This window comes from Pelodiscus sinensis, chromosome 2 (assembly GCF_049634645.1).
Source record: "Pelodiscus sinensis isolate JC-2024 chromosome 2, ASM4963464v1, whole genome shotgun sequence".
In the NCBI taxonomy this organism is placed as follows: domain Eukaryota; kingdom Metazoa; phylum Chordata; order Testudines; family Trionychidae; genus Pelodiscus; species Pelodiscus sinensis.
This window is the reverse complement of record NC_134712.1, coordinates 213,700,449-213,718,864: the sequence shown is the minus strand read 5'-3', so window position 1 is coordinate 213,718,864 and position 18,416 is coordinate 213,700,449. Positions and strand designations below refer to the sequence as shown.

The 18,416-nt window shown below is 37.9% G+C and overlaps 1 protein-coding gene across 9 annotated transcripts in view; it reads right to left on the bottom strand.

Annotated features, from left to right (window-relative positions):
• Window positions 1-401: 401 nt before the first annotated feature.
• Window positions 402-18,416, bottom strand: part of PEX1 (peroxisomal biogenesis factor 1) — a 43,022-nt gene continuing 25,007 nt past the window's right edge. For 4 of the 9 annotated variants that reach the window (XM_006114468.4, XM_006114471.4, XM_075922375.1 and 1 more), the window contains 10 exons: window positions 17,140-17,274; window positions 13,251-13,315; window positions 10,982-11,124; window positions 10,806-10,909; window positions 9,066-9,242; window positions 7,629-7,673; window positions 6,521-6,751; window positions 3,053-3,250; window positions 2,289-2,419; window positions 402-702 (listed from right to left, as the gene is read on the bottom strand). In XM_006114468.4, the coding sequence (XP_006114530.2) occupies window positions 621-702; window positions 2,289-2,419; window positions 3,053-3,250; window positions 6,521-6,751; window positions 7,629-7,673; window positions 9,066-9,242; window positions 10,806-10,909; window positions 10,982-11,124; window positions 13,251-13,315; window positions 17,140-17,274 (1,311 nt within the window). In that variant the 3' untranslated portion in view covers window positions 402-620. The other 5 variants (XM_006114470.4, XM_006114472.4, XM_075922371.1 and 2 more) reach the window with 4 other exon arrangements.

Genomic DNA, 18,416 nt, shown 5'->3' with positions numbered 1-18,416 from the left:
CCATTATTTCAGGAAATGGTGGGCGGATTGAAAGATGTGGGGTTGCTATTTCGGGATACTTCCGGTATCCCAAAATAGCTCCACAGTCTAGGCGTACCCTTAGATTTAAAAAGACCATAACATAGCTCAAAATATATGTATGTTTCCGGTGTTGTTTGTTACTACATTTATCCATATAAATTGAATAAATACCATGCTTGTAATGAACACCGAATTTTGATAAATCTACCTTAAAATGCCATTTAGTTTTCATTTTCTACAAATATACAATTGAAGAAAACAACATACATTTGTTGTGAGGAAGACATCTGATTAAACCATCAGTTCCTTCCAAAAACGGCACAGTAAGTTCAAAATCTGGACGTCATTGACAGAGCAACAGTGAGAGACAATGTAATCAATACTGTCCCAAAATTTTTAATACCAATTTGTAGGAAGACATTTTTGCAAAATAAAATGTGAAAAAAATGTATAGCACTTAAAATTAATTTCAAAGAAGCCTGTATTTTATTCACTGCAGTAATAAACCCATAGGAATATAAATCTTATTCTGATTTTATAATTTAAACATCTGACAATTTAAAGCTACATTTAGTGATTACATTTAGTGATTAAAATTATTATGCTAAAGTTACTTTTTGTCCTGGTCTGAAAATTGCATTCTGCCCTTTCCTCTTCTTGGGATGCTGAAAATTCTCATAACTAGAAACAAAAATAAGTAATAACATATATTACTTGCTATCATTCTTTTAAAAATCCTTATCAATTACACATCAGTGACAATGAAGACCAAACCAGTTGTGTGTGATTGTATGAATAATGCCAAGAGTTGTACATTTTAGAAAATGCCCTCTTCACACAATGTTAAGAATAAATTATGAGTGGTCACAGAACTATTTAATTAATGTGAATCTATCTATAAAGTCCTTTTCTATGACTTTTACTGCAAGATGGGACACTTTTACTCTTTATTAGCAACCCTGTAATATATAATATTAATAGGACAAAATGTATGTTACCCAGAATTCTCAGGTAGATCAGCAGATTTCAGATATTGACATTTGAAATGCATGTAAAATTTCCAGCACACTGTGAGAGGAAATTCTTATGATCTTAAATTCTGAAAAGCAGTGACCCAGAATCTACTGAAATAGTCAGCTCCAGGATCAAAGTCTTAACACCTCCTCCCCTAGATCCACCATAAAAAAAAATACCCCACAAGATCACGCAACTCTCCTTTCAGCTTCAGCTTTTGCAGGTGACTATGAAATTAGTTTTGAGTTGGCAATTATATCCATGTCAATGGATGTGAATATTGTGAATGCAGATTAAAACATTTTAAATTGTTAAAGAACTTTTGATTCAGAACAACTGCTCCTTTTCTCTATTTTCTCTCAATTTAAAAAAGTTATTAAACACAAAAGAACACAACATTCAGAAACAAAAATCTACCCCTACCCAACCCAAAATATTTGACTTACTACACCAAGCAGCTGAAACCACTGCTTGCCTGGTAGAAATGCAGGATGGGTTTAAAATATTTTAAATATTACTTGAATATTTTGAAACATTAGCATTCACTTCAATGTTAAATAACTGGAGGGATTTTTTTATATTTTCATGAACAAAAAATTTGAACACGTTGTTCATGTAACACACCATCTCAGGGATTTAAGAATTTCTTGGTGCTATAGAAAGCAATGTAATTGAGTACAATGTAGCTGTAACTCGGAATCTGATTAAGAAAACTGAGTATAACAAAAACTGAGTAATTACATGGAGCTTCTGAAATGTGCTGAAGTGTGTTTTTATTCATAAAAAAGGATAAATGAAGTGAAGATATTTTTAGTAGAAATTGAGTCTGACCCAAAGCCCATTAATAAAAATGGGAGTGATTCCATTGTTTTCAGAGGTTTTTGGATCATGTACATAATTGCTTTCATTTTCTAAGTATCAGTTGTCCCCTTGAGGCAAATAGGTAGCTTCCTTTAGCAATAGTGGGAATTATGTAGCTGATTTAAAATGTATCACTAAAGTGCATTATTGCTATCAATCATAAGATAAAATAGTCTACATAACTGAAAAGCTAAACCCCTTATACATATTCAATTTTATTTAATGATGAACTGTGCTGTGGGGATTATATAATTTATAATATAATTCTGTTATTTTACAAAACACTGATATTAAACAACTCTTGAAATATTAAACTAAATGTAGTGTTCATGCATTAAATTTAAAAATAAAAAACTCTGTTTACAAATTTAATAACATATTTTACTACTTACAGTTCAACCAAATTCTTCCAGTCATCTTGACTTATAGATGGTCTTGTGTCTGCAAGTGCAGTCATTAAGTGGGACTGACTAATAATTAAAGTCTTCTTGGGTAATCCTGATTGGTTAGGGGCAACATCCTCCTTGAAGACAGAAATAAATAGCAATAGCTTTGTGATCTTTTCCAACATGTCAGCATTATTCTAAAGGATTTTTATCTCAAATGTATTATTAGTTCTAAGCTTATCTCCAGACATTAAAAACACAGGAATAATGTAGGTATATGAAGCTGTTGACCTGTTAATGCATTTTGTCAAATTGAATCTTCAACCTTCACACATTAGCTTTATTCTGTTTCAGTTTAATATTACTGCAGAAATAATGTATAAATTATGTATAAATGAAAAATCCTGTTTAACTGGCTAAACATTATGTTTAACCCATTTAATTGATTGCAGGCAGTTCCAGCTCCACTGGGCTGGAGTGGCCCTCCCCCACACCCACTGCAGCTCAGCTGGACCAGTCATGTCGCCGCCCCCGCTGTAGACAAGGGCAGCTTCAGCTGGCCGATTGGAACAACCCCTGCCTGTAATGGGCACCAAAGGGCTGGAGCAGCTCCCTGCCTGCAGTGGGCAGGGAACTGTTCCAGCCTCTACCGGTTAACAGGAACTGGTAAAAAACATTCACATCCCTAGTATAAACAGGAAAAAATTCAGACAAGGGGTGAACATTAATGGAAAATGTTAGGATTAAACAATATGAAAAAAATGCCATACCCCATTCTTGCTCCTGTAGTTGGCCTTGATTGCATTGATTTCAGCTCTGAGCTGCTCTATTTGTTCCTGATTAAGTTCTTGGAAACCTTCTTGTGAGGCGGTTCTTAGCACAGAGGGTTGTGATGATACTATATCTCTCAGAGTAATACCAGTTAAATCATGGGTTATGGAGTTTGGTCCAGACAAACACTGAGAGCTCTAGAGTGACAGGAAAAAAACACTAGGTTACTATTAATCAATATTTAAAACAGAGAAAATAAAAGATGGGGGAGACATTAGGAAAAAATTAATCTGGATGAGTGGGTCTCTATATGAGAAAGGGATACATTATCAATCTATGTAACTCAAAAAGGGCTTTTTTTAAATAAATTACTATGTAGATGGAATTTGGCTACAGTTAAAGATCCATGGTATTTTTACACTAGTGATACATTCAATTGGAGGAGCTGTAGAGAAAGGGAGAAACACTTGCACATATGACAGATTAATTTCTTTTTTATTGTTAGTCAGATTTTATATTGCATGTTATTGGAAAAATGTGACTTCTCCCGTGGAATTGGGATACAGTAAAATATTGATTCTCTTTGTAATGGAAAAGTTTTCGCATCAAGTCCATACAAAAGAGAAGTGCCAAAAGCAGGCTATGTATTTAGAAATGTGGTCACTCTTTTTAGCATACTCAGAGAAGGAGGGCTCCATAGCCAACAAGCCAGAATCTTTAGCTAGGTTCTTTGAATATTAACCTGATCCTTAAAAAATAGGGTACAATGAAATAGGGTAAAGTCTTATTGTAACTTTGACATAATGAAAATTAAACAAAAAGGATTTTCTTTGCTTTTGGGAAAATATTTGCACTCACTCATGGTAAAACTTCTTCTAAAATCTGGAATGGATTCATTTGGATTGGAAGAGTCCTCTAGTGTATTATATAAACCCATTCCTTACTATCATAACAGAATTGAATTTATTATCTCTAAAACATGTGGCAAGCCTGTTTTGGATACCTCCAGTAACAGCAATCTATAGATGCATTTGGCAGTGTATTCTACTATCTAGCTGACTTATTTATAAACTAGTTCTAAATACTTGATATTCATTTTCTCCGATGCAACTTATCCCTAGATTTTGCGGTTTTACTGCAAGTAATATAATACTTGCTTCTAAGAAGCATGGTAAACTGAATAAAGTTATTTTGAGGGGTTTAAGATTTCAATAAATACCAAATAAATGTATTCACTGAGAATAAAAATAGAAAACAAAATATTTGACTATTACTGGCCAAGCTTTGTTTTATTACAGGTTGTACCTCCCTTAACTGGGACTCTGGTCTGGCAAGGTACAGGGAGGCTGGGCTGCGGCGCAGGAGCAGCAGGAGGAAGGGGGGATGGCAACTCATCCAGAAGCCCCATTTTGGGGGATGCAGAGAGGTAGGTGGCGTAACAGGGACTTCTGGTCCCTGTGGCCAATTGGTAGTGGGAGACTGGCAGTGGCCATGGAGCTCCAGCCCCAGCCACCAAGCTCAGGGGCCAACAGCAGCAACCTGGGAGCTTTGGCCCCAGTGGCAGCTGGGGAGCTCCAGTGGCAGTTGCAAATCACCAGTCTGGGGAGCCATGGCTGGGCAGGCAGCAGCGGGGCCGGGCTGGAGCCCTAGCCGGGGGCAGGTCTATCCTAGGAGGGATCTCCCCGTGGCTGGCAAAACCCCTTTTCTGGGACTGGTCAGAACCCGAGGGTGCCAGAGATGGGAGGTCCAATCTATACTTCTATGGTAACAAAATTATATTTTATGTGACCCTCAATAAATGGAAGCAAGAAGTTGCCAAAGAATTATGCCTCACTTGAGAGTCTAGTTAAACCTTTTGGGAAGAAGTGGCTACCTGAATTATTATGCCACTAAATTATTTTAAAGGAAAAATATTTAGCCAGTTAGTGTTTTAGTCTGATAACAGGCTGTTACATCTCACTAGGCAAATAAAAATTTCAAATTACCAAGCTTTCTTCAAAATGATTAATATATATTTTTCTATACAAAGACCGCTAATAAGATTTTTAGAAAACCCCTATTACCTGGTGCCAATTTGAAGACAAGAAAAAAATAAGATTTTTTATCAGTACAAGGTACTTAGCCTAAAAAAAGTTTTTCAGGATCTAAAACATTTTTATAAATCCATTTCATATTTCACAAACTGTACTTAGTTTTAGAGATGCTGGAGTGCATGACCTATGAGGAGAGGCTGAGGGATTAGGGTTTGTTTAGTCTGCAGAAGAGAAGAGTGAGGGGGGATTTGATAGCAGCCTTCAACTTCCTGAAGGGAGGTTACAAAGAGGATAGACAAAGGCTGTTCACAGTAGTGACGGATGGCAGTACAAGGAGCAATGAATGGTCTCAAGTTACAGTGGGAGAGGTCTAGGTTGGATATTAGGAAAAATGATTCCACTAGGAGGGTGGTGAAGCACTGGAATGGGTTACCTAGGGAGGTGGTGGAATCTCCATCCCTAGAGGTTTTTAAATCTCGGCTTGACAAAGCCCTAGCTGGATTGATTTAGTTTGGATTGGTCCTGCCTTGGGCAGGGGGCTGGACTTGATGACCTCCTGAGGACTCTTCCAGCTCTATGATACTTTTCAAAAAATTAAATTTACTTTTTCATATGTTCACTGCATCACATACATTCTTAAATATAGTCACCTTTTTTTTTTTAACGTCTGTTCTTTGATTTTTACCACAAGTTGAACTTTTTTGATGTGTATCTGACATGTGAGTCATAATGAACAAACCATTGGATATATGACATCTATTGGACCAGCATTAACAAAAAAGTTACCTATCGTGTCTGGTGAAATCCCATTATGGTGAAATCCTGAGTCTGACACAAATAAAGAGATAAAGGAATCACTTGTTTAACGGGGTAGCAATAAAACTACAGTAGTTCTGTTCTTAATTCCAATCAAAAACTGCAGCTAAGATTTTTTTTTTTACTATACAGAAGCAACCTTTTTGGCCAAATGTAGTGCACTTCTGGAATAGCTTACTGGAAACTGCCACATTAAAGGTGATGGCAGTCTCAACATTCTGATTAACTTGGCTCTCCAGCAGTGTATGCTGATTTAAATGGTTCCGTGTGTGTAATACGGTGCTATACAGCCTCAGTTAAATTTTGAAGAAAAAACCCTCATAGTTTACAAAGAAAGAACGAAGTTAGACATGGCTTACTTCATTATAAAATATTCCGGTCTAAGATTCTGTCAAACTGCAGAGAAATCAATATAATATTTTATCAGTGAACCTTTCTCTCTCGGTTTGGGAGAAGATGGCATGAGAAGGTTTGAGAGATAAAGCATTGAAACTGTCCCTGTCTTTTAAATTCACAGTATCTGTTTTCAAACACAAAATATTTTAATTTGTACATTTTTATATTGTCTTCCCTAAAAAAATTAGAATACGGGTCAATTATGGAAAAAGAGACAATTACCAGTTCTGAAGGAGTTCCATTTCCTAGCTCTGATTCGTAGGAGCTTCCAAAGTAAAGACGATAAATGTTGGATCTTGAATCTTCAGGAAACAACTCAGACATCTCTAGGGAAATAAGAGACTGCTCCAGCCCTCCTTCTACATCCCCTGCTGAATCATCTGAACCACTGCTATGGTTTAAGAAAACCATAGAAGAGAGACTGAGGTCACTGTCTGAACTAGAACCGATATCCTGGGACAAAACAAGAATGAAATGTGAACCATTGCCAGAGGCTTTAATTTATTCATACATAATTTGCTATTTCATTTAAAATTAATGTTTAACAAACAATTTAATTTGGGTTGGTTCTGCTTAATTGCTGATTCTAGCAACCCCTCCTCTAATGTGAGGAAATTTCTAAATATTTTGCAGAGAAAATTCTTCAGAGTTAACTGGAACTTTTTGCTTCTGTGGGAAACAGAAGAGTGATAATTTAGAGAGACAATATAATGTCTTATTGCAATGCTTTGTGTAGGCTGCATCTAAAAAGGGTGCAGCTAACACCTGAGCCTCATTAATAACAGCTGGAAACTGGTCACACTTATCAGCCAGCAGATACTCAATAAAGGTGATATTTTGAATGACTGCATTTAGTCATGAAAGCTTGATCCTAAATTTAAGTATTGTGGATGAGTAAGTCCTTCTGCTGAAAAGATCAAGGTGTTTTTGGTCTTCATCAGATAGTGTGGCCTTCACCTGGTGGTACATTTCACATTTGTTCACTGAATTCACAAGTAGAGAGTTAAGTGTCAGATGAGTGAACAGAAATTCAGAGTCACTAGAGGGGAAATAATATCTGTTATTGGCCTGTTTGCATTTTGGTGGAATTGTGCAGGAGTCTGATAAATGGATTTGGCAAGATCCAACAAGGGGCAGGGCAACTCAGCTAGAAGGAGTCCATTGGAGGATGTCCAAGACCTCATGCTGTGACTCTCTGAACTCTTCCAGGAAAATCTGGATGGAATCCATAATGAACTCCATTAACTCTTAGAAGTATGTGAAGTCATCAGCTACAGCTGGGGAGGGAGGCATCTGGGAAAAATGAAGAAATATTTATTTGTGGAATAACCTCTTTATCTCTCCTGGCCTCCTGTTCCTCAAAGGACTTTTGTTCCTGAAACAACAAAAGAGGAGCAACTGGAGTAGGAGCATGTCTCCCTTTGTATTCCATGTAAGAAAGAAAAGGGTCAGGGGAAAACTGCAGATGATACAGTATAGCCAACTCAAAGGGCCAAAAGGCATCAGTATGATATTCACCTGTGCTTGAACCTAGTCAGGGAAATACAGGCCCATCTTTGATGCAAATCCCCCCTCTTGCTGAAAGTGCCAGGGAGTCCTGAATAAAACTATTAGAATGAGAGGAAAATTCCTGCTCTGTGAAAAGGGGAGACTGAAGTTGCTGGAGAGCCAAGTGGCACCAAGGAAAAGCCCCACGTTGGTGACAGTGCTTGTTGTGGTACTGAGAACTTCACAGTATTGACTAAAAAGGGAGACTCCAGTGCCTGCAAAACAAGTAGATTCTTTATAATTCTGAACTCCTGTGGTATCGGGTAGTTTTGAAGAGCGGGGCCCAATTCTGTTGTCAGTACCAAAGGTTTATGCTTAAAAGTCTCAGAGGAGTAGCTATGTTAGTCCGCAACTTTAAAAACAACATGCAGTTGTGTAGCACCTTAGAGACTAACAAAAAAAAAAATATATATATATAGTATCATGAGCTTTCCTAGGCAAAACCACTTCTTCAGATATGCTTGAGGGTATATGCTGCTCTGGTAAGTCCACTATGACTAAAGTAGATGGTACTCATTGATGTTGTCTTAGTAGGCGCTGAGCCAATAAGAGAAAGACATGACATCTTCCCAGTATTGAGGTTATCTTAGTTGCCAATTTAGATGCAGATGGTACCAAAAAAATCATGGGTACTGTTCTCTTAGGGTATGTCTGGACTACATGGCTCCATTGACAGAGCCATGTTGATGAGTTTACTAGACATAGGAAAGTGAAGCGGCGATTTAAATAATCGCCGCTTCGTTTACATCAAAATGGCCACCGCGCTGTGCCGATCAGCTGTTTGGCGGCACAGCGAGGCAGTCTGGACACGCTGCGGTCAACAAGGGAACCCTTTGTTGACCGCTCCGTTATGCCTCGTGGCAATAATAATACAATAATACAATTATAAGAACTAGCAAAACACTATTTCGAAATGCATTTTGTGTGTAGACGCATTATTTCAAAATAAGCTATTTCGAAATAACACTGTAGTATAGACATACCCTTAGTTTAATTTTGTCACAGAAAAAGTATTACAATTTTAATAAACTACAAATATAAAATAAGTTTTAAACTGTCAGATTACAAATCACAGAAATCATAGGAAAATGACACATTTTATATAAATATAATTTTTCCAAAAGCAGCAGAAATCTATTTGGGCAAGTTAATCTCTCTAAAATATATTTGTAACACAATGCAGTAATTAAGGAAATATTCTTAATCTCAGTGCACTTACTTGTGGTAAACTTGAACCCAAGCTAGCATGTATTGCCTCTAACTGGGCATTATACAGTAAAGCTTTTAGGTCAGCTCCTGTGAAATGCTCTGTTTTTGCTGCCAAAAGCTGAAAGTCCACATCATTTGCCAGAGGCAGAGAATGACTGAGAGCTTTCAGGATTTCAAAACGAGAAGTCTAAAAAAAAAAGAAAAAGAAAAAGAAAAGGTCATCCATTTCCTGCTTCAGTGCTTTGACAGCAAGTCTTTCAAGTCCTTTGGCGAGAACTATTCTGCAGAAATGTATGTTTTGGAAGGGGACACTCGTATAATGAAAATAGTATATATAGGGAAGTACTGCACAATCTATTTCCAAATACAAGCATATGCTTGTTATTACGACTTTCACTTGAATATTCTAATAAAAATACTGCCAAACAAAATATCCAGTGAGCCGTGATTTCTCGAATAGCATTCTCTAATTATATTATCAATAGCCAAATATTTTAAATACACCATTAATGGTGAACTGTAAAGCACATTTTGTAAATATAACTGGATTTACCTTTTGATCAGTTGTTATGTTTCTAACCACAAGAGGAGAAATGTCCAGACAAAGGATATGATCCTTTTGACCCAAATGGCTCTTTTTTTTTGTACTGTGGGACTAACAATTACAATTATTCAGATGGAATGTTTGTGTTCTCACTGAATAGGATTATGTTCATCGTGCGTGTGGGAATGAAATGGATTGATTTCAGTTAAGGTTGTCATGTAAATCACTAATGAATATTTTCCCTTATAATTAGTGGCAATCAAAAGGACAAATCCTGCAGTCTTTGCTGGCCTGATCCAAAATCCACTGAAGTCACTGCGAGTCCTCCCATTTACATCCATAAGTGTTGGATCAGTTCCCATGTATGTACATACTGATACAAATGCAGAGGAAATATGTTTCCACTGCATGGAGGCCAGGTAATGGAGAACTCAAACAGCTACACTCCTTGCCTATCTGCTCTGGGAAACGGGATGTAAAAGGTAGGAATGAACACCATCCATGGTTTCATGAAATAAGCAAATCCACCAGGTCACTAATTTGCACGGGGAAGCTAAAGTCCATGTATGCTTTTCCTCACCGTGCCTTGCAACAGCACATAAAATGGTGACCTGGGCCCTGCTTGCACATGAAAAGGACAAATTTCAATCTCCCCAATCCCAGCTCCTACGTATTTCCTGTAAGCAAAGCCCCTTTTATGTGGGCTTTGTTCGCAAGATCATGATTTGTCCTACATCTGTGGAAAACAATGGAAGAATATCTGGAGGGAAAAAAAATACCACCAGTCAAATCAAATCTAATCTGGTTGTCTACTATATGGAATTACAAAAATCTGAAGAGTCACATTCTTTCTATAAACACAATATCTAAGAATACTGGTCCTGATTTTCCACTGCTTGAACATTGCATAGTCAGTACCACAATGCAGAGCAGGTGTAGAATGCCAACATTCTGATCTGGTCATGTTTTATGCCCATTTTACATTTATTGCAGCTGATTCATTTTGTATTACTCCCGTGTTACACCAATGCACTCCTTAGAAATCAGTGGCATTACACAAGGATAAAACTGATGTGATGCAATGGTGAATGAAGTCTACTTTGTTTAGGTATAGATGACTACACAAAGTATCAGGCAGTGGAGAATCTGTACCACTATTCTGATTTTTTTTCATTACATATATGGTGCAATATATAGTTTCTTTACCTGATCAGGAGGGGGACAATACAGGCATTTATCCAGTCGACCTGGCCTCAACAGAGCAGGGTCAATCAAATCAGGACGACTAGTAGCAGCCAATACATAAACTCCTTAGAAAAAGTAAGAGAATATTAATGTGATGAACTCATGCTTAAAAAAAAAATACACTGCTAACTTATTACCTTGTAAGCCTTCGACTCCATCCAGCTGAGTCAGCAGTTGATTAACCACTCGGTCTGTCACTCCAGTATTATCATGACCACGGCGAGGGGCAATGGAATCAAACTCATCAAAGAAAACAATACAGGGCTTGGCTGCCTGTGCTCTGGAACAAAATTCAATTATGAAATGTTTGTGCTCCATGGTCTGTAAGAACATGTTTCCTTAGAACATTTATTTGTAGCAATCTGGGGTGTAAATCTACCCCGTGCTAGCCAACTATGCCAGTGTGCATCCTATTACTATGCATTAAAAGTTCTGTAGTGCTTATCTACCCCATTTTGAAAAAGTAGGGAATTCCTAGTGTGCAGCAGAAGGGTTCACACAGACACTAAAAACTTGTCTACACAGTTAAAAGCACGCTGCTGTGTGAATCTAGCTTGCAATATTCTGCCACAGTCTGTTTGTGTGGCCCCAGCTGATGTGTATTAAAAATCTTCTAATATACTTTCATCTAATCCTGTTTAAAAGAGGACTAGACTAAAATGTTCTAATGAACTGTTTATGCACAAACTCTTAGACCAGGCATGTCCAAAGTCCGGCCCGCGGGCCAATTGCGGCCCGTGTTCCGGTTTAAATACGGCCCCACAGGTAATTTGGCAATATCTATCTTTTATGGCCCCCAACGAATCCATATGTATTGAGATGAATACATTGTAAAATCTCAGTTAATGTCAGTTGGTCTAAATCAGTTATAAATATATTTGGACACAACACGTATACTTGGTGTTATGTTCCTGTTCATATTTTTTGAACTTAAAAGTTGACAGACAACCTTTATTACCAATAATATGTAATGTACTTTACAATGTTCCTGACATATATTTCAGCTTCTTGGATTTTTTTTTTCATCTGGCCTTCAGATATGAAAGGCAGAGTGATTTAACACCTGTTTAGATTTGTCATCCATGTGACGAAATGAAAAGTATGCTGTTTGCAATAAACTTTGCATAAAATAGTTAATTTGCATTTAATTTTAATGGTTCAAAGAATGTCAGGCAAAATGGTCGGCCCTCACGCATGTTCACTTAATCAAATCTGGCCCTCTTTGAAAAAAGTTTGGACACCCCTGTCTTAGACCTTAGCCCACTAGTGGAGATAGATGTACACCCCTGCAAGCAGAAGTCTAAATGTTCATGAACATAAACCTGTATTGCGTGGTAGAGAGGGGAGATTTACATTCCAGCTTGCCATAAATTCAGTGTTCATGTAGACCAGTGGTGCGTAACCTTACTACACAGGGAGGGCCATGTTAGCCTAAGCACAACCTTGAGTTAGCCAGATTTTACATATTGTATTAAGACTTAGGGGGCGAGGAGACCTGTGGCACCTTATAGACTAACTGAAGTGTTGGAGCATAAGCTTTCGTGGGCAAAGACCCACTTTGTCAGATGCATGTCGAAGTGGGTCTTTGCCCATGAAAGCTTATGCTCCAACACTTCGGTTAGTCTACAAGGTGCCACAGGACTCCTCACCCCTTTTGCAGATTCAGACTAACACGGCTACCCCTCTGATATTAAGACTTAAAGTCACCTGTATTGATTTGTATTTTAAGACTAGCATGTTTTGTGTGTATTTAGATCAGTTGTTTCTATGTGCAGTACTGTCTATTTACACTTTTGTATAAACTAAAATTGTGTGAATATGACAATAGCGCAAATGAACTGACCATTATTATATGGCTTTGAAGTAGACTGAGGGCCCTATGAAATGCTTTGGTGGGCTGACTTCAGCTCCCAGGCTGTAGGTTGGCACCCCGATGTAGACAAAACCTAAAATATAGGATTTAATTTTAAGTATAGAAGGCAGGAACTATTATAGTTTCCTGTGGAAATGAGCTGCTTTGAAGAACAGGATTTCCAGTTAACTACCATTAATATTTTGTACTTATGTCTATTTCTTTCTTAAGTTCACAATTATGGTGTTAAAATACTACTGAAGCTTTACTGACAATACAAGCAAGTAGGGTCTCAGTTTGTAAAGTCTTACCAGAAGGCCACCAACAGAAATTGCAAGAGACTCAATTATCAACCCACAAAGGATGAAGGTTAAATTGGCCCTGCCAGGATTTTAACATGTGGCTTCAGCAGATCTGGCTATTTCAGACCTACTGATCAAGACCTGTTGAGTGCTCCTCCAGACTACTGACCCAGGAAATTCAAATAATTATTTTTAGCATCAGCAATGAAAGTGGAATCTATTTACAATAACATTTATTCTTAGAGAACCAACCTGTTAAAGACATCTCGAATTGCTTGCTCACTTGCTCCAATATATTTACTGAGGAGTTCTGGTCCCTGTAAAATAGCAAAATGAGAATGCTCAGGAGTTGTGTCTTTACTTAATTCCATATCACTATGAAATTTATTAACAAGGTGGGTTTTTTGTGTAAGAACTAGAGAATTTCAATGTAATGGGCAAGCAGTGGTTTCCAGGTGAGTCAAGAAAACTAGATAAACTGCCACATAGTGCCAATTTCCTTGACAATTTTCATAATGTAAAGGATAATTTGTTACAGTATCACACATCTGCAGACTGTGTTTTGAAGATACAGGCAGTCCCCGGGTTACATGGATCCGACTTACATCGGATCCCTACTTACAAACAGGGTGAGGCAACCCCGCACTAGCTGCTTCCCCCCAGCAGACCAGGGAGATGCGAAGCTAGCGCCCTCCCCCCCCCCCCAGCAGACCAGGGAGACGCGGAGCGGCTTTTCTCAGCAGACACCTCAGCTTGAGAATAAAGGACTGAGGGAAGTGAGGAGTGGGAGAATAAAACTGAGCTCTGGAGAAATGTTTGGCTAGAGTTTCCCCTACAATATGTACCTGTTCCGACTTACATACAAATTCGACTTAAGAACAAACCTACAGTCCCTATCTTGTACGTAACCTGGGGACTGCCTGTACACTTAAGCTATTCTGGTCAGCTTCATTACCGAATGAGTTAAGAACCTTTTATAAATAAAAGGAAATTAAGACTACAACAACAGAATTTTCTAAAACATAGTGATTAATTAAAAACAAAACTCTCAGATACCATGATGTGGCCACAGCATTAAGTCAATCACTGGTGCTTAGACAGCCAGGGCTAGATTCATCAATGTACTTTGGCATCTAAGATATGGATTTAGGGGCCTAATTCCCAGTTCTAACTCCAATGCAATTCACAAAACTCTTGTCAAAACTCTTGGCAACTCAGTGCCTACATTTTCAGATAAATTTTCCTTCTGTGCCTAAGTTTCTGCCTCAGAGCATATGTACTGGTGCCTAGACACTATTCTTCTGTGTAAACCTCAGACTGATACACAAACTGGCAGAAGACAGAAATAGGCATTTTCCTGCCTATACTGTGTGCAAGGCCTGATCTGGTAGGTGGCTTTTGAGCATGCCTTTTGGATAGGCTCCTATTCAAAATGGCAGTGGCCCTACCATTTCATGGTCCATTTTGGTCAATTTCACAGCCATAGGATTTTAAAAATTAGAAATGTCATGATTTCAGTTATTTATATTTGAAATTTCACCATTTTGCAATTGTAGGAGTCCTGCTCCAAAAAAGGATCGCAAGGTTATTGTAGGGGGGGATTGCCTTACTGCTGCCCTTACTTCTGTATGGCTGCTGGCCGTGCTGCCTTCAGAACTGGGCAGCTGCAGAGTGGTGTCTGCCGGCCAGGAGCCCAGCTATGAAGGCAGCTGCCAGCAGCAGTGCAGAAATAAGGATCATGAGATATGGTATTGCTACCTTACTTCTTCAGAGTTAGACTCTGAGTCAGCAGCCCCCACTCTTGGGCTGTCCAGTACTGCAGGCAGCAGTGCAGAAATAAGAGTGGCATAGCACATATAGTATTGCTACCCTTACTTCTGAGTTGTTGCTTACGGGGTGCTGCCTTCATAGTTGGGTGCCTGGCCAAAATCTGCTGCTCTCTTCAGCAACCCAGCTCTGAATGCAGTGTAGAAATAAGGGTGGAAATACCACAACCTCCCTAAAATAACTTTGTGACCCTCTCCTGCAACTCCTTTTTGGGTCAGGACACCAAATTTGAGAAATGCTGGTCTCCTCTGTAAAATCTGTATAATATAGGGTAAAATTACACAAAAGACCAGATTTCAGGATCCATGTTGCTTTTTTCATAGCCATGAATTTGGTAGGGCCTTAGCTATGGGATCTTTTATGTGAGGGACACTTCAGTCTCTCCTGTTGAACCTATTCCACTATGGATAAATGACAGAAGAGTGACTGGAGTAGGAGGACTCGACCCTTGCTCTCCCGCATAACTGAGGAGTCCCTCAATCTCTAGACTACAGCATCATTTTCTCTCTCTTTCTCTCACTCTGGCCCAATGACTAAGTATCCACAGCATACAAAATAAATGTATAATTTCTCTGGGATTGTGACAATTACTTCATTTTAGGGCTGTCAAGAGATTTAAAAAAATAAATCACGGTTAATTGTGCAATTCATTGCACTTTTAAACAATAATAGTACAATTTATTGAAATATTTTGAATGTTTTCTATCATTCAAAATATTTTTATTTCAATTACATCACAGAATACAAAGTGTACAATGCTCACTTTATTTTTTATTAAAAATATCAGCACTATAAAAAGCAAAAGAAATAGTATTTTTTAATATTTATTTACAATTTCTTTAGTGCAATCTCTTTATCATTAAAGTTGAACTTACATGTAGGATTATGTACAAACAATAACTGCATTTAAAAAGAAAACAATTGAAAACTTTAGAGCCTATAAGTCTACTCAATTCTACTTGTTCACTCAAAGTTTGTTTATATTTGCAGGAAATAATGCTGCCTGCTCCTTGTTTACAATGTCACCTGAAAGTGAAAACAGGTGTTTGCATTGCATTGTTGTAGCCAGCATCACAAAATATTTATGTCAGATGCACTAAGGATTCGTATATTCCTTCACACTTCAACCACCATTCCAGAGGACACACATCCATGCTGCTAATGGGTTCTGCTTTACAATGTTTCAAGCAATGCAGACCAATGCTTGCTCATTTTCACTGTCTGAATCAGATGCCACCAGCAGAAGGTTGATTTTTTTTGTTGGTTCAGGTTTTTCAGTTTCCGCATCCATGTTTCTCTTTCTGAAAACATTTTCTATACCTTGTCCCTCAGATTTTAGAAGGCACTTCATATTTTTAAACCTTGGGTCAAGTGCTGTAACTGTCTTTAGATATCTCACATTGGTATCTTTTGTTTTGTCAAATCTCCAATGAAAGTGTTCTTAAGATGAGTATGTGCTGGGTTATCATCTGACACGGATATAACATGAAATATATGACAGAATGCAGGTAAAATACAGAGCAGGAGGCATACAATTTACCCCAAGGAATTCAGTCACAAATTTAATTAACCATTCTTTTTAATGAGCATAATTATCCTGGAAGCATGTCCTCTGGGACGGTGGCTGAAGCAAAAAGGGCACACTAATGTTTATCATATCTGGCATGTAAAAAACTCTCTCACTTTCAGGGGACATTGTAAATAAGAAACTGGCAGTATTATCTTCTTCAAATGTAATCAAACTTGTTTCTCTTAGAGACTGGCTGAACATGAAGTAGGACTGAGCAGAATTATAAGTGCTAAAGTTTTATATTGTTTTGTTTTTGAGTGCAGTTATTTAACAATCCATATTTGTAAGTTGCACTTTCCCAATAGAGTGATAGCACTATAATATTTTTATGACGTAAACTGAAAAATACTATTAATTTGATCATTTTTACAGTTCAAATATTTGTAATAAAAAGAATATACAGTGATCAGTGTACTGTACACTTTGATTCTGTGTTATAACTGAAAATGTAGAAAAACATCCATAATATTAAATACATTTCAACTAGTATTCTATTTTTAGCAATGCAATTAAAACTGTGATTAATCTAAATTAATTTTTTGAGTTAATCATGAGTTAACTGTGATTGACAACCCTATGTCATTTAAATGGTAGTTTCGTATTTAGCATTTGAGTTTGCATATATAATACATACATGTGCGCGCGCACACACACACACACACACACACACACACACACAGAGTAACTATACTGAGATTTTTTGCATCAGTACAAATATCTAATAAATCATTAAAACATTGTTACCTTGATGCTGATGAAATTCATTCCACTCTCTCGGGCAACTACACCTGCTAGCAGAGTTTTTCCCGTTCCAGGAGCGCCATACAACAAAATTCCTGTTCTCTGTCGTATTGGCAAGTTTGCAAATAATCCTGGATACTGAAAATACAGAAAGTCATCAAGAGTAATATGTATTTTCAAATAAGTAATTATCTGGTAACATAGTTATAACTGGCTTCCCATAAGTGTTTATATGGACATTCTTGTGGGATTATTATTTCATCCACATTATCACCAGAAGAGCTCACTTCAACTGATACTATCATTCATATTATAATTAAATCATTGGGTTATATTAAAATAGCTTATTATAAAAAAGTGCCCAACAATTTATTTGAGAAGCTGTATGTAGGGTAAGTTTCCCATCCCTACTCTGGTACCTTTACTTTGAATAAAAGGGCTAAGGGGAGGCATAAAAGGTACTAATAGCTCTATAACAAGCCAAGTGAGGAGTCCTAAGGTTATGGTATTGCAAAGGATAGCTGTAATAATGGTACTTTGAGGTCCAACTCCCAATCCCTGGAGTAGAAAATAAGTGTGGGATTGTGAGGAATGTGCCCAAGTTAAGGCTGCAGTACTGGAGATCTTCTGGGCAGTACTACGGCCCATTGGCAGTAATCTGGGCAGGTCCTGCACCCTGTCCCTCCCTCTCCCTTCCCTGGATGCTTTCCTTGGATGCCTATGTTATGTTGCAGGCCTTTCAAGTCTTCAGTCTGGTAAGGGAGATGCTAAAATGGCTAAAAGCTGTTTTAGTCCCTCTTCTACCAGGGCTGTCAGTTCTTTACTGTAAGAGTCTATTTTTATCTAAGAGTAACTGTTCCACAAAATAAGCTGTTAGGCTATGTCTACACTGGCATGAATTTCCGAAAATGCTTTTAACGGAAAAGTTTTCCGTTAAAATCATTTTCGGAAAAGCACGTCTAGATTGGCAGGATGCTTTTCCGCAAAAGCACTTTTTGCGGAAAAGCGTTCGTGGCCAATCTAGACGCGGTTTTCCGCAAAAAAGCCCCGATCGCCTTTTTTGCGATCAGGGCTTTTTTGCGGAAAACAGTACTGTGCTGTCTACACTGGCCCTTTTGCGCAAAAGTCTTTCAGAAAAAGACTTTTGCCCAAACGGGAGCAGCATAGTATTTCCGGAAAAGCACTGATGATTTACATGAGATCATCAGTGCTTTTCCGGAAATTCAAGCAGCCAGTGTAGACAGCTAGCAAGTTTTTCTGCAAAAGCAGATGATTTTACG